This window comes from Schizosaccharomyces osmophilus, chromosome 2 (assembly GCF_027921745.1).
Source record: "Schizosaccharomyces osmophilus chromosome 2, complete sequence".
In the NCBI taxonomy this organism is placed as follows: domain Eukaryota; kingdom Fungi; phylum Ascomycota; class Schizosaccharomycetes; order Schizosaccharomycetales; family Schizosaccharomycetaceae; genus Schizosaccharomyces; species Schizosaccharomyces osmophilus.
This window is the reverse complement of record NC_079239.1, coordinates 3,483,184-3,504,162: the sequence shown is the minus strand read 5'-3', so window position 1 is coordinate 3,504,162 and position 20,979 is coordinate 3,483,184. Positions and strand designations below refer to the sequence as shown.

The 20,979-nt window shown below is 37.5% G+C and overlaps 5 protein-coding genes and 1 non-coding gene across 6 annotated transcripts; 2 read left to right on the top strand and 4 right to left on the bottom strand.

Annotated features, from left to right (window-relative positions):
* Positions 1-7,079: 7,079 nt before the first annotated feature.
* tlh2 (RecQ type DNA helicase Tlh1) lies at positions 7,080-9,941 on the bottom strand (the record flags this gene model as incomplete). Its single annotated transcript, XM_056182867.1, has 1 exon — positions 7,080-9,941. The coding sequence occupies one exon, from the start codon at positions 9,939-9,941 to the stop codon at positions 7,080-7,082; it is 2,862 nt and encodes a 953-aa protein (XP_056038028.1).
* A 1,783-nt stretch (positions 9,942-11,724) lies between these two features.
* On the top strand, positions 11,725-13,230 carry SOMG_04079 (spermidine family transporter; the record flags this gene model as incomplete). The annotated part of the gene is made up of 1 exon (XM_056182866.1): positions 11,725-13,230. The coding sequence occupies one exon, from the start codon at positions 11,725-11,727 to the stop codon at positions 13,228-13,230; it is 1,506 nt and encodes a 501-aa protein (XP_056038500.1).
* Positions 13,231-13,762: 532 nt separating this feature from the next.
* On the bottom strand, positions 13,763-14,194 carry SOMG_04078 (hsp16-like protein; the record flags this gene model as incomplete). The annotated part of the gene is made up of 1 exon (XM_056182865.1): positions 13,763-14,194. One exon carries the CDS (start codon positions 14,192-14,194, stop codon positions 13,763-13,765), a length of 432 nt encoding a protein of 143 aa, XP_056037937.1.
* A 1,116-nt stretch (positions 14,195-15,310) lies between these two features.
* Positions 15,311-15,682, bottom strand: SOMG_04077 (SnoaL-like domain; the record flags this gene model as incomplete). The annotated part of the gene is made up of 1 exon (XM_056182864.1): positions 15,311-15,682. The coding sequence occupies one exon, from the start codon at positions 15,680-15,682 to the stop codon at positions 15,311-15,313; it is 372 nt and encodes a 123-aa protein (XP_056037452.1).
* A 2,309-nt stretch (positions 15,683-17,991) lies between these two features.
* SOMG_04076 (hsp16-like protein) lies at positions 17,992-18,423 on the bottom strand (the record flags this gene model as incomplete). Its single annotated transcript, XM_056182863.1, has 1 exon — positions 17,992-18,423. The coding sequence occupies one exon, from the start codon at positions 18,421-18,423 to the stop codon at positions 17,992-17,994; it is 432 nt and encodes a 143-aa protein (XP_056037448.1).
* Positions 18,424-19,137: 714 nt separating this feature from the next.
* Positions 19,138-19,252, top strand: SOMG_10089. Its single transcript, XR_008803622.1, has one exon. It is a non-coding gene; the product is annotated as a 5S ribosomal RNA (ribosomal RNA).
* Positions 19,253-20,979: the final 1,727 nt, after the last annotated feature.

Genomic DNA, 20,979 nt, shown 5'->3' with positions numbered 1-20,979 from the left:
AACCCAAGTGTAACCCAAGTAACCCAAGTAACCCAAGTAACCCAAGTGTAACCCAAGTGTAACCCAAGTGTAACCCAAGTGTAACCCAAGTAACCCAAGTAACCCAAGTAACCCAAGTAACCCAAGTGTAACCCAAGTGTAACCCAAGTAACCCAAAGAGTAACCCAAGTAACCCAAGTAACCCAAGTGTAACCCAAGTAACCCAAGTGTAACCCAAGTAACCCAAGTAACTTCGGGGGTGGGGTCGCTTCGCTTGTCTTTACTTTATCCTCACACTCGGTAACCGTAACCTAGCGTTGGGAGGGGGTTCGACGTTCGGTGGAGGGCTGTGTGGTGCGGTAGGTTATGTTATGGTAGGTATGTTAGCTTGCACTATTTTCTGACAGTGCGTATGAAATTTGGTACGCTACTACATTTTTGCGATTGCGTTCGAGTGTGCTATTCGGTGAAAATCGGTTCATATGTTCCAAGTTTGCCAGAACCGGGTTATGCCTTATGCACCAAGCCACTCACTTGTGCTCTATTTTCTTCGTTTATATAGTTCTTTTAAATTATTTTACTTTGTTTATCTTTTCATTTGTTCACCTCTTCACCTCCTTACTTCTTCAACCATGTGTTACTGTTCATTACTTCTCCTCTGCAATTGTTCAATGATGTGTTCATTTGTTCATCTCTTCGATTGTTCAACGATGTGTTACTGTTCATTACTTCTCCTCTGCAATTGTTCAATGATGTGTTCATTTGTTCATCTCTTCGACTGTTCAACAATGTGTTACTGTTCAACAATGTTTTAGTTTGTTCATGTTTTATCTCTTCATTTGTTCACCTGTTCACCTCCTTACTTCTTCAACCATGTGTTATGTTACTCTTCACCTCCTTACCTCTTCAACCATGTGTAATTGTTCAACCTTTTATCTCTTCCCTTCTACAATTGTCAACGATTTGTTATTGTTCAACGATGCTTTAGTTTGTTCATGTATTGGGTTACCTTCAACACTTCACCTCTTCAACTGTGTGTTGGTGTACCTCCAATTTCTCTACTGTTCATTTGTTCATCTCTTCGACTGTTCAGCGATTTCTTATCATTCAAAGATGTTTTAGTTTGTTCATGTGTTATGTTACTGTTCGCCTCTTCAACTGTTCAACGATATGTTAATGTGTTAGTGTACCTCCTATTTCTCTACTGTTCATTTGTTCAATTGTTCACCTGTTCAACGATGTGTTACTGTTCATCTCTTCCCCTCTACAATTGTCAACGATTTGTTATTGTTCAACAATGTTTTAGTTTGTTCATGTGTTATGTCACTGTTCACCGGTTCGCCTCTTCAACGGTTGTTACTGTGCTGCTGTGTTAGTGTACCTTCAATGCAAGTCCTTTTCTTACTTTGCAATTGTGCATGCTTCCCATCCATGTCCCTCTGTTCCTTTGCCATTCAATATGTCTAATGTCTTACGTCTTACGTCCAACGCCTATGCCATGCCACTCTCTTCACTCCCGACCCCTCTTCCTCTCTATCTCTCTCTCTCTTTTGCGATCCTTTTTTCCTACAAATTACAAATTACATAACAATTTACTAGCTATTTTCCATTTCTATTTTCTGCCTCTCCAAAGCTTTGCGAGAATCCTCATCTCTCTCTCTCTCGATGTGTTCACATACGAATGCCTGGCTACTTCTACTTCTATCTCCATCTCCAACTCATTCTTTATTTCTATATTTTTTTTTTATTTATTTATATTTTTTTTACCTATCTTAGCTACCTTGTCTATGTCTTGCGTGTGCCTGTCTGTCTGTCTCCCTTGTTTTTCGTCTTCTGTTCTCTAGCTCTCCCTCCCTCTCTCTCTCTCCGACTGTATCTCACTCTATAACTTTGTCTTGCGAATACATCCCTCCGTTATGTGCACATTTTTTATTTATTTTTCTATTATTTACTTATTTTTTTATTGTCTCGCTATATTTTTACCGACTCTCTTCTCTTATTGCGTCTCTGTTTATTCCAAAGTTCTGTTGTCTGTCTTTATGTCTTGATGTCTACATGTCTACATGTCTATGACTGTCTTTGCGATTCTCCTTCCTGTTAATATTCAATTATGCAATTCTACAAATATGTTAATGATCTAGACTGTGTCAGTCTGTGTCGCCAATGTCTCTTCTCTCTTGTGCCCTGCTTTCTCCTACCCCCATCTTCTATATCCAACTCTCTCTCTCTCTCTCTGTGCCTTACGGCTCTCTGTTGCCACTTGCGATTTGTTTCTCTTTTCTGTGTGTATACTCTTCTTATTTACTTTGTTTTTAGCGATTGGCTGTCCCTTTTCTACTATATCTACCATTCTTCCCCACCCATTGATTTACTTACCCTCTGTTTATCATTTATTTCTCTTTTCTCTTTTATCATTGATCTATCATCGAATGCTTTGCTTGTTTATGCTAGTTGTTTTTTCTTTAGTTATTTATTATTTATTCCTTTTTTCCCTATTTCTCTGCCTCTGTCCTTATGCACTTTTGGGCCCAAGTGTTTGTCTTCTTCCTTTTGTAATTTCCTTCGTCTCTATCTCTCCCTCCCTAATTTTTACGATTTTTTAATATTTCTATTTTTATCATTTTTGAAACTTGATTTTTCCATTCATACTTGCTTTCGATCTTTCCACAGTGTGTGTCTTGGTATGTCTACTTTTCGTATTGTCAACAATCTTTTGCTTCACTCAAGCAATTCTACGTCTTTTCTTTTCTAATCAAATATCTTACTCTTGTTTTTTAAATTATTTAATTTTATTTTATTATCCTGTCTTGTCTACCCTAATTCAATCAACTAGTCGGTTTTATCTGTGTCTGTGTCTGTGTCTCTCTCTTCCTCGCTCCCAAACTCCCTGCTTTCTATTTATTTATATTTCTTTTATTTTGTTTTTATATTTTCTTTCCTTTTGTTTTGTCTTGTCTTGTCTTGTTATCTCCTTTTTTAAAAATTAAAAAAAATATCCAACTTACTTACTGCCTTCCTTACTATCATTGCCTGGTCTGTGTCTGTGTCTGTGTCTTTGCTTTGCACTTCTATTAGTTCCACTTCCTTCACCTATGCAACCAACTACTTTTGTTTTATTTTTTAACGACTCTCTTTTTAGTGTCAGTGTAAGTGTCAGTGTGTGTATGCATCTTTGCGACCACCGATCGCTTCTCGTAAACACCGACCAAGTCTTTCTCTTCTTGTTTTATTTTATTCTTTTATTCTCTTTCATCCACTACCTTTTGTATAATATAAAAAATACAAATCAAATCTCGTCTTCAGCTGTCTTTTTCCTCTTCTACCTCCATTGTTCCTAGCTTCCACCAGTTCCTATATATTCTGTGTATGTATGCCTATGTCAATAAATTCATTTTACGAATTTGCAGCGAATATTCATATTGATTCGTTCATTACTATTTTCCTTTTTTTTTCTTTTTTCTTTTTTCAACTCTGTATACTACCAATACCTTGGGTTCCACCACACTTCACTTTGCTATATTTCCCTCATCTGTTAAAACTTTTCATCGCGAATTATTCACTCATTTCTCCTTCAAATCGACCAAGAAATGGCTTCTCCTACTAGTAATTTTTTATATTTTTACATATATTGATTTGAAATACTGGTTGTTTTTCTCGCTCATTCTTTGACATAATCGAAAAAGAAATTTACCAATATACTTTTTATTTATTTATCTTTATATATAAAACAAAAATTATTTTTCCATCAATTCCATCAACATTGAAGCGACAAATTATTCAAAAAAACAACATTACAAACATATACAAACTCTCAAGACTCATTTCCAACCCAACATCTAGTGTCCATACTGTATGACTCTAACTTGGTAATCCGACAAACATTACTACTACTACTACCAAGCCTGGCTCTCTCTCTCTCTCTCTCTTCCTGTGCCTGTGCTTGCGACCAAGACAATATACTTGGGACTGTATCTCCAAGTATATCCAAGTCTAACCCAAATGGTTCCCCCCTGCCCTGCCTGTTCGCCTATATGTATATCCATATCTCTCCGACTTCCCCTCGACCCTCTTCTGCTTATCTTTATCTTTTTAGCAAACAAGTCCCGTCCTTCCTTCTTTCGCTTTTCTTTTTGTGTACAGTGTAACGTGTATCCTTTATTAGCTATGCGTTGAATCCAAGTGCTAAACGCTTTCTTGTTGTTTGTGCTTCATTCTGTAAGTATTTATGTGCTGCTTTTTATTTTTTCATTCTGTATTTACTGTTGTCTTTGTGTAATGGTTACCTCATCCCCCAACTAAACGAAAACGAGCGACAGCCTTGCAAACCCAAACCGTTACCGGGGTTACTTGGGTTAAGGGTATACAGGTTGTCTGGGTTAAGGGTATACAGGTTGTCTGGGTTAAGGGTACTTGGGTTGTCTGGGTTAAGGGTATATGGGTTCTCTGGGTTAAGGGTATGTGAGCGAAAGTGTTATGGGTTACGGGTTACGGGTTAATTATTTTTCTGGTTTGGGCCTATTTTATGTTTTGTGTAGTCCGTTGTCTTTTGTGTAACGAAACTAACTTAACTGACTGACTGACTTCCAACCCAAGTAGTCTTGAAATAAACGACATGATAATTCGAAAATCATTGCCTGGGTTGCGAGCGCGAAAGTGTCGTATGTTAAGTCTTACCGTGCTACAAACTGTAGGCGGAATTGTCATTTGCCGTGTGCCGTGTGCCGTGTGCCAAATGCCTTGGGTTGAGTGTGAATACTAAGCGTTTGTTTTTTTGCAAAAGTGAACCCTTGCAAGCCTTATGGTTGCAGTCTTACTTTTCTGTTTCCACTGAAAATACTAATTACAGTGTTGTATCATACTGAACTGCTTTGGTTCTACTGTCTACCTTTTCTGTTCACGTCCTCCGAGTTGTCTGTCAATCAACTGAACTGAACTCAACTCAACGAAACTCAACTCAACGATTCCAAACGGAAAAGCCTTCCTCTATATGTATTCTAATGTTTTTTTGTTGTTTTTAGTGTAGTGTTTGATGTATCTGACGTGTCTGATGTGTGCTACGTGCAATACAAAAGTTTGTAGCTGTATGACCTATGTGTGTAATGTGTTCAGCGTTTATTTGTTAAAAACCTTATCTTGGGTTACCATCCTACATGTCCGAGGTATTGAAAAAAAAAAAAAACCGAATACCAACGTTTTGTCCAACGACCCAATCGAAACAACGGCTTAGCCGAAAGCTGCATGGTAGTTTCACATATATGACAATCAAATACTTTTTGTGCGAGATATGTGCAAAAGCTTTCGCGATCAAAAAATATTAAATATTGTATCTTTTTACAAATCAATGTACAAATTGGTGCAAGCGTAAGTGAATGTTTGAAAACACATCTGCCGCAACCAAATCAATAGTTATATAAATTTGTAGAGAATAGTACCAAGAATCAACATCGCTCTGTTCATTTTGCGAGTTTTATTTGTTTATTTCAACTAATAATTCTTGCAAGTATTTCTCAGTGTTGCAACAGCAACAGTATAATGCAAACGTTCGCTGGCAAGTACTAGCAAGTACATTTGATTTTCTACAGTTTCATGAGTTTCTTTACGATTTTTCTCTATTTTCTACTTATTTATATTTATTTATGTTTTCTTTTATCGTTTTCCATAGTTTAATATAGTTTTAGTACTTGTATTTCATTTTTTCATTTTTTTTTTTTTTTCAACCATTTTTTAGAATGTTTGTTTGTTTATTAACGAAAAAAATTTAATTCTTTAAACACTTATAACGAAAGTACGGTACAATCTACTACCCATAATAAGGCATACGCGTTCGAAAGCGTTGTTCACATATAGCAAAGGGGCTAGAATAGTTTTACCAAAACGAGCGTGGTCGTAATAGTATACTAACATCCTTTGCGGCTGCGCGCATTAAAGAAAAATAGCAACTTAGTTTAACAGCGGGTTTACAAATATAGCGAAAGACACAGTAGCGTGAAAGAGGTAATAGGGAATTACGTTAGTATCCTCCCGAACAAACTATGACGCTCAAGTGTTGCTCCTTCTTTTCATTTACTGAACCATATCATTAAGCATGGTATGCTGCTGTAATATTACAAACAATGTCTTGTCCTATATAACACTATAGCAGACTTTATTACTCAAAGTAATTTCCTTTCAAACCACTGCTACTGCTCTCTCGATCAACCAAATAAGTTCAAAGTTGAATAAGTCGACGAAAACTCGACGAAATCGAATGAAACAAACATCAATTTACTTGTATTCTTTTCTATTTTTATATATATCAAGAAATGTTTTCCTACGAGATTGAGCCAAGAAAAGCCTTTCAAAAACAACAAGAATAACTTTTAAAAAACAAAAAGAAATCATTGAAAACAAATTTTCATCAACTGATTTGTTTCTACTTGGCCATCGTTTTCACTTGGGTATTACTTACTATTTACTACTTAGACTTATTACTTAGTACTTAGTACTTGGGACTTACTACTTTTTACTTAGTACTTGGGACTTCGACTTAGACTTCAAAATGTGAATTTTAAACTTGAATATCTCGACGAATATTTGACTTGCTCGAGTCAAACAAGTTTTAGTTTACTCTTATTCTTTTACATTTTTACATATATGAATTTTAATTTTATAGCAAAATTGAGCCTTCAAACGATTCAAAAAAAACAACACAGTTATTTTATTTTTAGACGTGCAAACGAAAATAAATCCAAGTCAATTTTCGTTTTTTTATTTCAAGATCCTTCCATTCTCTATTCTATACCTAACATAGCTGATTCCTATTTATTCTAACCCCATTCTAAATACGATTGCTTAGTTTTTTGTTGTAAAGAAACAGTTTCCTTCTTCATCATTCAATTTAACGACATTATAGAAACTGAAATCGTTCAACCAAGTTTAATATTTCATATTTTTTCACAAACATCATCACCAACACACTTGATGTTGTTTCATAAAGTCTTTGAAACTTTCTAGATCCACTCTGTTGTATGTTTAAACATATTCCTTCCCATAAACAGACAAAGACTTACATATCATCGTCATCGTCTTGCCAATGCTTGAAATGAAAAAGTCTCAATCTCTCAGAGAGCATCAAGAATATCAGTCACTAGAAAGTAAACAACATTCACAAATTCAGATGTCGTGCCACTCGGCTGACAAATAAAGTTAAAAAAATTTTGATCGTCCAAATTTCCCTCTAGAAATTGATTAGCAATCGCTTGCTTATAATTCCCATTGCTCCAAGCAAAAAAAGCAACTTTGCCAAGTTTTCCCCTAGCCCACGATTTGCACTTTGACTTGTACGGAAAATCCTCTTCTAAATGTTCAAATGTCGTTAATCCGCAATACATACAAGCTCCCGAAAACTGAAACTTATACGGACACTTGAATCTCGTGTGATCAGTTTGTCGACATCGAAAGCATCTTTTCACCTCTAAAGGGCATGTATTCTTGTGTATTACAGAGCGGTTTCCACCTTGTTCAACAAAACATGATATGCATTCTTTTCGAAATTCTCTGAAAAACTTTTCCAACAAACTTGTCTTTGACAAACTGGCCATCCAATGCCTTTTAACACCTTCGCACCGGTTATCATATCCCAATTGATTCTTCTTGTGCAAATTATAATCATCACCATCGCCATAGCTATCGCCATCGCCATCGACATCGACATCGCCATGAGTTTCTAGAAACGAACGTTTTCTAGCATCAGTGCTTTTCGATAGTGTTGGGGATGAGAAAAAAGTTGTTTCAGAATGACCTGATTTGCTGCTCGAAACATCTGTCTTGCTTGTCGAACTTACTGGGGTGACTCGACCATAACTACCACCACTTTCTTCGTTATCCTTTGTGATTGTGCAATTCATCAATTTTGAATCAGCAGACAAAGCATCTGAAGAACAAGCGCTTTGCGGTGTGGGTGGTGATCCACTGGCAAGCTTCTTCTTCCGTGTCGGTGTCAATGTCTCCTTGTCTTTGTCTTTGTCTTTGACCTTGTCCTTCTCAACAGAGAGCAGCTCTTTTTCTCTTTCATCCAGTAATCCCGGGTTACATCGAGAACAAACGACATAGTCAGGCAAAAAGTCACAACCACTGCATTGATCATCCATCTCACTTGCTAAAAACGACCGAACGCACATTGATTTGTCCTCAACGAAGTTTTTCATCCTAACGTCAATATACGCTGACGTAGACACTTCATACTTGCTGTAAAACATAGAAGCAATCGAAAACTTGCCATCCCTTCCAGCACGACCTGTTTCCTGAGCAAAATCCATAGACGTAGACGGTGACCCATAGTGAATTACAAGACGCACTTCCGGGTAATCGATACCAAGCCCAAAAGCTTTCGTGGCCACCATAATACGATTGTTGTTGCTTTCCAAGTCTGTAAACATATTAAAACATGTATGTCGCTCTTCCTCTGCCATATCACCTGTATACGAAACGGCACAAGTTTCGATCCTTTCTGCAGAATTTATTTTGACCTGCAATTCCTCCACGTTTTTCTTTGTCCGGCAAAATAGAATTGCTCGGCCATTTCCCTCAAAAACTCCAGCTCTTATCATCAAGTCACGGAGATCGTTTAAAAACTGTTCCTTGTCAAGCTGCTTTAATAAATAATGAATGTTTTTTCGAGCCGTTAGTGTTTTGATTCCTTGAAAGTGCGTACAAAACGTCTCGCTAGCACGAGCCTCCAGTTCACGGGGAAACGTAGCGCTAAGAAGAATGATTGGCGCCGCAATTCCAGACAACCTTGACGCTTTCCACAAAACGTGCCTCCAACCGCCATCTGTCAACAAACTATGCGCCTCATCAATAACAATGCGGGCCAGCCGTCCATTGGCCGCAAGACTCTCAAAAAAACACAGTGCTTCGTTCGTCAATGCCGAGTCATAAGAAAGAATAAACATGTCCGGTAGATTATATGAATCTGGCGGAGTCCGCTTGTATACTTTCCAGTCATTAGAACAAACCAGAGTTTTCGCTTCGTTTGCTCTTCGTGCCATATCCTGCCGTAGAGAGATGAGAGGTACCAGAACGACGGTAATAAGTCCAGTCCGCTTTTGCTTTTCAATAAAGGCGGGCAATAAAAAAGATAGAGATTTCCCTGAACCTGTTGCAAGTACCGAGATCAAGTTGACACGTTTCAAATACGAAAAATAGACAGACTGAAGTTGCTCCATAGAACGAAACTTTGATGGCTTACCATAAAACTTTGATAAAGCATACACGCAAAGTCGAATCGTCGATTGAGATGGACACATAGATGGTGATGGTGATGCATACAAACTTGGGCTACTTTGTATTTGCTGTTCTTCGGTCCCAGTCTCAGTCGTTGTCCTGGTCCTTGGTACAACAGCAACCGCTGCTTGGTTCGTGTTCAAATTCAAATCCAGCTCTTGACATTGTTTTCCTTCCCCACGACGAGTCTCTTTTTCGACGACATCGGTGTTTCCATAAGTGTCGCCGTCCTGCGTCTCAGTTTGTGCTTGTGTCTGCACTTCTTTCGCTTTCCATACCGCCAAACGTTGTTGCATCGTTTTTATCTCGTCAGCTTTTTCCAATAATTGGTCAATGTTGTTTTGTGGCTTGCTGGTCTCAATTATGAATCCACCGCTACTATTGTCTTTGATTTCTAACAGCTCTTGCCATCGAAAACTTGCCCGAAAAAAGTTTGTGAAAAAATCCGCCGGCAAGTTATTCAAATTGTCGGAAGTGCGACCATAAATTAGCAAAGCCGTACTTCGTGCATGACCAGCTTGCATGTCAAAGAATGAATCTCTTACTCCTTCTTCTTCAATATTTCTTTCCTTAAAGTAGTGGGAAATATGACGATAATTCCGAAATACCAATGACTTTTGAATATTCTCATAAGTCACTCTTGGGAAAATCCGATAGGGAGCATCCGTTGTCAATAGCTGACCTCCTACAACAAACATTGCCTTGTCATATATGGAGGCCGCTTTGGCGTCGTGAGTTTCTACATAACTTAACTCAACAAAGACTCAAATGGTCGCACTAATGCATAGTATCGTATTGCAAGTATGGAAAGAGGCTCGGGCAGAAACCTTGCAATGGGCTTTTCAGCAAACTTCATGTTTCGTGTCTTGTCATACCTGGTGTAAATCATCAGTCTTCCCAGTAGAACGTACAGCTCTCTAGCCTTAAAATTTGTATTCTTAAAATACCAGTAGCCCATTTCTAGCTTCGCCAATGCACGAATAGATCGAATCGGGATCATGTTGAAACAATACCAAAGTTGGGCTCAAGCCAATAAGCGAATGAGCATATCCTTCTCTTCTTTTCAGCAAATGAAGCATTCGGTTGGTTTCACTTAAATAATCAAACAAATTACTACTCCCTGGCGTAATATATCGAAAAACTTGGGAATATGCAATTGAATCTGATTTGTGAAAATCTGGAATGGAAGACACGTCGACCAATTTTTCTTCTACCAACCGTCTAAACTCTGACGCGGCAACTAGACGACAACTGTAAATTCATCGAGCAAGATGTGGACGAATCGACAATCGCCGAAAAAACTTTCTATCCGTCTTCTCCAGCAACCGGAGCACAGTTTACTTTGAAAAATAGACGATTCCTCTGAATGATTCCTTTTTTCGTGATAATGACTGCAGCAGTACACGCCGTTCGCATTCTTTCAAGCTCTTTTCTTCCGTGATAATGCCTTATATGATGACAAAAGGTGTCGAGATTTCCATGCACATAACCGTTCCCGCTCTCTATGCAGGGTGTACACTCGTATACTTCTTTAGGAGAAGAATACTCTGCCAATACCTCTTGCGTAGTCGAAAAACTCCAATTATTTAGCTCTGTAGCCGAATCCAAATTCATTTCTGATTTATGCCTCACTATAGCTGTCGAGAAAGAAATTGTACAATTCAAATATAATAGTGATTGCACAATGATACATGCACCCCATTAGAACATGCAGCTCTTTACATAGATGATATAAGCTTTTTGATAATACGATACTACTAGCAATTGTATACTATCAGCATTACTGATATATAATAATATGCTCATAGATGCGCGTAAAGACATAATTGTCATAACCGGTATACGATATTACTGTATTTTGATACAACAATCATATTGTATTATCAAAAAATGTTGTTACAAAAGTAAAAATTCATTTCTGCGATTGAAAATCTAAAAAATCTAGAACTAAGGTTATTAAGGAACTTAGTAATCCTATCAGGGTATTTATATACCTCTAGTTGAAAAATCCAATCTTCAGATTGGAAGATTTGACTGATCTAGCTAAATAAATTGTTTATACAACTTGCTTAGTGACTCAGATCCCTGGAACTATTACTATTCTTTTCTAGTAGTAAAAAGCTAACAATGTTAGTATTATTCTTGTTTATTTGTATATTTGTTTCCACTGAAAACTTATTCTCTTAACAACGAGACTTCGCCTGTGACACTGTTGTTTATAATCTGTAATAAAGAAATCTATCGTATTATAACACTATAAATAATCTCGTCTTTGACATTTCGTAGTTTCAAAGTTTATATTTAAAGTACAACAGTATTCTTCTCCAATTTACCCAGGGCAAGCTAAGTCAAAGTAAAAGTAAGCTATTGAGTAGAAGTGGAGGATAGTGGGTAGAAAAGAAAAAAGGTTCCCATAATTATCAATTAAAAACTGATAAATAATAAACATAATGACATAAGCCCGCTTTTGTATTGTCGAAAATGGAGGGACATCAAGAACAATTCCCTGAAGGCTTAACGATTCTCGAAAAAGAGACAAGTAGTATAATGGGAGAGGAGTTACAGTATCCAAAATCATACCCTGATGTTATTTTTTTGGTCGACATTGACAAGAATGACCCTCAACGACCCATGAACTGGTCTACTGTGAAGAAAATCGTCCACACAGCTTTGTACGGACTGACAACGTTTGCTGCACAGTTCAACAGTACGACAATGTCCCCTACTGCTGAACATCTGGCAAACGTATACCACATCGGTGAAGAAGTGGCGACACTAGCTACGTCGCTCTATGTCTTGGGAATTGCTTTTGGCCCTATGATTTTTGCACCTTTCTCAGAAATGAATGGCAGAAAAATGGGTGTCTTTTTGCCTTTTTTCATCTCCATAATCCTCACGACAGGTACTGCTAGTGCTGATAGTGTGGCCGCCATTATGTGCACTCGTTTCTTTTCCGGTTTGTTTTCTGGCGCTCCCATTGTTTCTTCGGGTGGTGTACTGGCTGACCTTTGGAACCCATCCCAAAGAGGCAGTGCTTTAGTTTTTTATGCCTTCTTTGTTGTTAGTGGTGCTGACTTTGGTCCCATCATTAGTAGCTTGCTTTCAGAAGGTTCGGATACGGCCTGGAGATGGCCATTATGGTTTATAGTGATCGTACAGTCTGCGATTTTACTTGTTAGTATAATCATGATTGATGAAACTTACGTCCCCGTAATTGAAGCTCGTCAAGCACGAAATTTACGGTTAACCACAGGAAATTGGGGTCTCCATGCTGCTCATGAACGATACAAATTAGACGCAAAGGAGTTTGTTACTTTTCACCTTTTGCGACCTTTTGCAATGCTGGCAACTCCGGTCGCCTTTTTCATCGCCTTGTTTGCTAGTTATGTATACGGCATTCTGTATTTAGTTTTAACTACCATTCCGTATACATATTACCAGTCAAGAAACTGGCAGGGAACCGTTGGTACACTTCCCTTGATTGCAATGTTTTTGGGCTTAGTAACAGGAGGTGTGTTGAATATTTTCTGGAATAAAAGATACGCGAAATATCTGACAAAAAACGGTGGAAAACCTCTTCCTGAAGAAAGATTACCCTTGATGATGATGACAGGCTGGCTTATGCCGGCCGGAATATTTGTTTTTGCTTGGACTTCATATGCCAATATTCATTGGATAGTATCATTTATTGGTATATTCTTGATCGGTGTCGGATTTGAAACGATTTTCCAGGGTTGTCTTAATTATCTGGTTGATACGTTTACAAAATTTGCTGCATCGGCTATCGCTGCGAATACATTTACTAGATCGATTTTTGCAGCTACGTTTCCTTTATTTTCGCGTATTATGTTTCAAAAGTTGGGGATTCACTGGGGAGGGACTTTGGTAGGATTTATTGCTCTTGGAATGATCCCAATTCCTTTCGTGTTTTATCGGTTTGGTGAAAGTTTACGGCGTAAAAACCCATATGTGAAGCTTGTGTCTTGACTAACTCGTTCGATATTTCTTTCGTCGTCAATCTATACTCTATATCTAATTTACTTTACTAAAAGGAGGAGACGGGAAACTAGTCGTCTAGCTTAGAACCATACAGATAGGGTTATTAACAGCTATATGAAAATAATGGGACGAATAGAGAGATATATTTATTTGCAACCTACCCCAATTGAATTGAACTGCTATGCTATACAGTAAGCAAACTGAAATTGAACCGAACCGTCTACTATCATCACCAATGAAGCTATCAAATATTCAAGATTACATTACAATAGGATACGAACCATAAGAGTCATAACGGTGAAACAAATCAGATTTTGGATTTTAGATTTCATAGCTTACATTATTTTTATCACACTGCTACTTGATATAAACAATATTGAAATGAGTAACCTTTTAAAGTTGATAAATATTCATAAAAAATGTCAAAAAACTAGATTAAAAATCATAATATTATGCCATTATAAATTCTCATTAGAATACAATCATATCATCATAAACTCATTACCGCTAGCCCTTTAGCTTAATTAATGGCGATTTGCTTCTTGGAGCGAGATTGCTCTACCTTGGGCAGAAGAATACTCAAAATGCCATTGGAAAATTGAGCTTCAATACGATCGGAATCGATCCTGCTGGGGATAGAGATAGTTCGAGAGAAGGAACCAAAGCGACGCTCAGACCATCTGTGGTTTCCTCGATCTCCTTCGCTCTTGCGCTCATTCACGGATTTACCAGAAATGGTAAGCTTTCCTTCGTCGTAATGAACTTGAACGTCCTGCTTTTTGACACCAGGAAGTTCTACATCAACAGCAACCGTGTCTTTGCCTTCGTGAACATCAATGGCGGGTGACAAATCAACAGCACGATCCTGGCGTTGAACGCGAGGAGAATAACTCAAAAAGTCGGAAAGACCGTCTTGAAATGGGTATAAATCGAAGAAAGGTTGAAGAGACATTGTGAATAGCGCTTGTTTTCACACTTGAAAATAAACTATAAAATTAACTCTTGTTCTTTTTTTTGTCAATGTTGTTGAACCTCCTCTACTTCACTCCTATTTATACTTGAACTACTGAAAATAACAAACTTTCTATAAGCGACCTAGTACTTTCCAGATTTGTGATGACTTGCCACCTCTTGGTCCTTCTAGAGATTTCGACATTGTTCCTTCTACTTCTTTCTTGCTTGTTTTTGTTCTTTTTATTAGTTTTAACTATTATTATAATTTTCGCTTTTGTTTTCATGGATAATCTGCATTTTTTTGGCTTGTTTACCTTGTTATAGTGGCCGTTCTAGATACCTCTAGAAACTAACATCATATATCAGATATTCCTCTTTTGTACGAAACTAACATCATTTATCAGACATTCTTCTTTGTATGTGTTACCTTCTTTTCCATTTGTCATTTACAAACAGCGTGGTAAGCAAGGTAGTTGTTTTTAGTTTTTTTTTTTTTTTTCAATCATATTGCAATCTGATTCTCAAATTATGGATTTTTTTGTCTTGTATCTTATTTAAAAATTAAAATTATTAAATTGTATTCAGCAATTTTGAATCCCCCAGTCTGAAAAAGATTCCGACTGTAGATATACCAAAGTACTGGGCATAAAGAATGTCTATCTAAAACCAAACTTATTTTTTAGGAAAAAAAGGAGAACTGGTGTTAATAAGATCGAAAAACATCCGTGATTTCACCGAATTACAAGTCTGACGGAAAAGCGAAAAAACGAAAAAAAAACGATCCTTCTTTGAACAAGAACTCCTTTATATTTTCTTTGCAGTAAGTAATGACAGGCTGCATTGAGTTATAAAGAGTCAAGCTACGAAAAAAAAAAAAACGCATTGTATATTACCCAGCATCCTCCATTGAGTTCCACAAAGGACCAAGGTTGAGCAAAAGGAAGCTAAATCTAAATTTCAAAACACCAACGTATGGAACAAACTGCATAGATCTCGCTCTGTAGCGTCTAATCTATTTGCCAAGAATGCCCCAGTCACCTTGTCCCCAAGTTGACTTTAGCGTCCAGTGTTTCATCTTCCACAATCCGTCTCCAGAATCCTTAACCAGCTCCACCTAGTACAATCCACCAGCAAGCAGAAAGTCAGAGCCGGGATTCATGCCCTCTCCACCACGGTAGTGTTGAGAAAGAGCAGAGCATGTCACCTGAGCCTTCGAGTCTCCTTCTATGATGTTGATACGCATGTTGGAAAGGAAGTGGTTGGTGTCAAATTTGGTGAGCATGGCGTAGCATTGACTGTAAATGGCATCGTAGCCTTCCATGATGGTACCGTTGACGTCCAAGACGGCATCAGTGGTAAAGGCAGATTTGAAGAGAGCATCGTCGGCTGTGTCTAAGGCCATGACGCTGCGATAGAGGGCATCAGCGACGGCGTCGCGGCCGCTTAGGGCAGGTGTGAGGGTAGCTGGAAGTGCCGGCACGGACATGATGGATATTCTCGATATAGTCTGTACTGGATTGGGTTACTCGGGTGAGACTTGGTAGTTTGGGTTTCCTATATAGCGATTTTAGGTAGGATGGCAATGAGTGAAGGATTTAGGGTATTTATGCCAAGCTGGAAGGATGGTGCTTTGTCATGCTATTTACATAATTGGGACATGCTAACAGGTATGCTTTGTCATGCTATGTTATCTTTGACGGATGGCGTTAACGGGCCCAAGGGTGTCAAGGATATCTGGCGGTCGGTTGCAAGTCCGACATACTATACTAAGTGTTTCTGAGTACAAGAGTGTACCGTGAAATACAGCAACTACTGCACACCTTACTGTGATCCACAGCTTTACCCACAGCTTGGGTTACACTACTAGGGCATAGTGGCTTATAGCTTTACGGAACAGTAATGTGTATTTTGTATCCTAGCTTTTAGAAAATCGAAATTCGTGAATTACTCGACGTCTAGCAGTCAGAAACATTCAAATCCCGTTTGTTGTAATTGTGTTTTTTTTTCCTTTTTTTTGTTGTTTTTGTTCATGAAAGTCTAAAAATTGTTTATTTTTTCGACAACTACTGTGCGAATCACCCAAAAAAAAATAGTTAGAATAGAATGCAATACTATGGAATAAATACAATTATGAGAAAAATTCTGTCTATAAAAATCAGCGAAAAAAAGTCTCAATTCAACGCGAAAAACAATGATTAAAAAGTTAAGCCAAACATAACTTAACTTAATGGAATTAATTTATATTGAATCCAATTGAATTGAAACAATTCCTCTCTTTTTCAATGTTTCACCAAGAAAAGAATCAAGTTCATACAATCAACTGTTTCAGTAGACACGCAAGAGCTCTCTCAAGACCAAGACAAAGTCAATTACAAGTACAAACTCAGAGTTCTTTGCCATGGAATTAGACACAAAACTATATAAAAAAAAATAAATTAAAAAATAAATAATTCCAAGTGCATCAGATATACGCATCCCATTGCAACTCAATCCATATACTCAATAACCAAATGTAACCCAAGTGTTTTGTATCGCAGGTAGTGTAGTGTATTTTTGCCCGCAAACCAAACGGTCGCATCGTTACAAGATTAGTGCTGTTTCATTTAGCTGATAAAATTCTTGGAATTCTCTCAAACCTGTCTACATCCAAGTGTTTGTTTACCTACAATTTGTCGAATGCCATCTTATTTATTCGCCGAGTGTTTTGTGCAATGTTAAAATGGTACCGTACCGTGCTTTCCAATGAGAATAAATGTGAGTATGAATGAATGCCCTTGTCTTTAAAGCATAGCAGTTTTCATTTTTCAATGTTTTTATGAATGGAATTGAATTGAATTGAATTTGGAATATCTTGTTTTCTGACGAGATTTCACTTTGTCATATGCTGTGTTAGCCCAAGCCAAACCAAGCTATCTCGTACTGTCGTACTGTATGCAATGCTGGGCCTCTAAATGAGTTTGAGGAAACCATTGCTGCTACGATTCCACTTTAGTTATTATTTTCATAGTGATGATTACATATACATTCTGGCTACAGCGGTCGCTAGATAAAAATAAAACCGCTAATCTTGCCATTGAGTCATTCATACTGTTTTATAAAGTTGCCAAGTACTTTTTTCCAATGAATTCCTTCCTTTTTCGTTTGGGTTGATCTCAGCCCGAGCAAGTATAAGTCACGATACGAGTCATAATACTCCAAACGATGAATTGAATTCGTGATTCATCAACAACTAACCGACGACTATTTCTTTTATCTTTTAATGTAAAGAAATATGTAAAGAAAGAAAGAAAAAACAGCGATACCGTCGATTCTAAACCATGCATTCACATAACGAGCATAAACGAAACGAGATTTCCTTTTTCTTTTTATATTCTGTATTTTTATTGACTTTATCTTTACCTATACCTTTACCTTTACTTTTTTCAAACTATCATTGAGAATATCATAGCATGCCTTATGGCTTCTATTTTGGAAGAGGTAGGATCTCTGTTCTTTTCGAAAAAGTCGTTCAGTAACTAAGTACAGGAATCAGCGTAATATAACGATTCAAAGAGTTACAGTTGTTTTCCACTTCTATGGTTCTACTATACAAAGTACCTTTCATTATCAAATTCAAGTTCAAGTTCAAATCCATAAACATCTTTTATATTCATTCTCTAAATTATATATTAATTATTCACAGATTATTTGTCATCAAAAGTGCCAATGCTAAATTATCATGAAAACATAATGGTCGTAAACATGTCAATCGGTTTGCTTTTGCTCCATCAAAGTTTTTCCAATTCGGTCTCAGATTCAGTGAATGGCGATTTGCTTCTTGGAGCGAGATTCCTCAATCTTGGGCAAGACAACGCTTAAAATACCGTGGTTGAATTGAGCTTCAATGCGATCGGCATCTACCTTGTTTGGAATGGTGATTGTTCGGGAGAAGGAACCAAAGCGACGTTCCGACCATCTTTGGTTTCCCTTGTCGCTTTCACTCTTGCGCTCATTCACAGATTCACCAGAAATGGTAAGTTTTCCTTCGTCGTAATGAACTTGTACGTCTTGCTTTTTGACACCAGGAAGTTCTACATCAACAGCAACCGTGTCTTTGCCTTCGTGAACATCAATGGCAGGTGACAAATCGCCAACACGATTCTGGCGTTGGACACGAGGAGAATAACTCAAAAAGTCAGAAAGACCGTCTTGAAATGGGTATAAATCGAAGAAAGGTTGAAGAGACATTGTAAATAGCGCTTGTTAATTTCAAATAACAATCAATCAAAGAATCCTAATTTCTTTTTCTTTTTTGTCAATGTTGTTGAACTGCCTCTACTTGCCTCTTATTTATACTTGAACACAAGGATGGGTCGATCATTTCTTAAGAGCCCTAGTACTTTCTAGATGCTGCTGGCCTGGCCACTTGGCCACCACCGGGATTCCACGAATTTCCGTGCAATTCATTCATCTCTCTTGTCATTTTTTGATTCTTTCTTTTCAATCTGAATAAGAAAATAGCATTTTCTTTTCTTTTCTTTTGTTTGCTTCTTTTTTCCATGAATCCTTTTGTTTACTACTACAGCTTAGCTTCCCTCGTCATTCTCGATACCTCTAGAAAAATCATCTATTCCTCTTTTGTATGATGAAAAGTAACGAACGTTCTCGCATATTCCAACTTTATTCGTCCAGCTTTCCTTTTCCTAGGTGGTGGTGGTGGTGATGGTCTAGCACAATATGAATCAATAGAACAGGGAAAAACAGTTTGTTTTCAATCCGAGTGTTGCACTTTACCAATTTTGTAATGAAACAAATCATTCTCCATTCAGCCATGAAAAATAACCAAAGATAGAGCCGAGTCGAATTGGATCTTAAAGGATAGCAGGCCAACACACAATGTTAAAGACAAAACTACAGCAAGACAAACTGCTCTTGTTGTTTTTACAAAGCAAATCGATGTCTACGGCCACACCTAGGCGAAAACACCAGTTCCCGTCCGATCACTGCAGTTAAGCGTCTGAGGGCCTCGTTAGTACTATGGTTGGAGACAACATGGGAATCCGGGGTGCTGTAGGCTTTTTTCTTTTTCTTTTTCTATTCCTTCTCTTTTTGTTTGATTTCTTTCTTTTTAAACAAATCTCGCTATTTATATTTGTTTTCTACCTAATAGTTGGGCTGAAATCGTAAATACAAGTAGTAGCCCTTTTGGAGGACAATTAGAAAGGAGGCAAAAAAGGTAGTTGATTTTTATTTGTTTTCTTTTAACAGTTCAATTCTTCATCATTTAATTGAACGATATGATCGAAAACTAAAATAGTTCAACCAGGTTTAACACAACTCTCCTGAAAGGACCTATCATTGTTCTTCTCGAGACCAAGCACAAAGTTTTTCAGCATCGTCCCATTGGTTTTGCACATCTCAACCTCGTTGGATTCCTCCTTGTAGGCTGCATGATGAAAGGCATATAAGTAATATCCGTAACCCCATTTTTGTAAAGTGTCTCTTGCAAATTTGTACAGGAGACCACTGAATCAGATCAATGGAGTGGTGCCTAACCCTCTCAGACAACTTTTCTTTTAGATTCTTTTAGATTACGAGAAATACAATGGATTTCAATACAATAGAGCTCTTTTCATAGTCTTTCAACCATGGCAACAACATTCATCAACGTTTTCGTTGAAGTATGTGGTAATCATTATATTCAATTGTTTCATTTATTGCAAACGAAAATCATACAAAAAAAAAACGAAAACAACAACCAAGTCAAACGTTCCCTGGCTGAATAACTTTGACTTATCTCACCTGCATTGAATCAAACTTGGGCACAGCCAAGAGCGTACCCATTTTAGACAGACGCTTTGCGAAACCTTGGGACATAGAATGTCTGTCCATACCGAAACCTAGTTTTCCGGGAATAAAAGAAGAACTGATATCAATATGACCGAAAAGTCCCATGATTTCACCGAATCCAAGAAGGAAATGGAGTTTTACAACTCCGACGAAACAAAAGAAAAGAAAAACAAAACAAAACAAAACAGAAACAAAAGGAAAGGAAAGAAAATTAAAGAGATTTATGCTCAGATATGAAATGTTCAAAGTTAGATGTATGACCTTGAACGGTATGAAACATTTCCCAGGTGCGATGCAATGACTTTTCGGTTACTTCATTTGAGTTTCACTTTTACATTCGTTACTAAGACAGGGTGCGAGATAATGGCAAATTCGTTTGGCAATGTAATAAACAAATGTGGAGTTGTTTTGTAGACATGAGCAACGCGACCGATTATATACCGAGAAAGCTCAAGATGTTTATTAGTAGAAATCGAATATATTCTTTCCTCAATCAAATCAAAGGTTAAATGGTCGGCTATCAAGAAGTGACATATAGGACAACACCCACTCCGACAATTGCACATAGTACGCTTGGTTTACATCCTGTAGCAACTTGAGAAAACGATAAAATGACGAGGTGAAGACGTTCGAAAGAGGAGAAGGGAAAACTTGTGACAATGGGTTTCAGTCTGTCGTTTCATGATTCTATGATTCTGGAAGGGACTGCAAAACGGCCATGGACTTGCTATAAATAGGACACTCTCCTCATCATCATTTGAAACCACAATCATCAGTTTGGAAAACATTAAAGTCTTAATCATTGTGTGATTCAGGTACTTTTGAAAAGATTAACAGTAGCTTTTTTATTTTTACTTTGCATCATTCCCTTCACTTTTATATCGTTCACTTTTTATAGTATCCTTTGTAAACATTAGATTGTCTTGCCTGTCTTATCCATCTATTCATTCATTT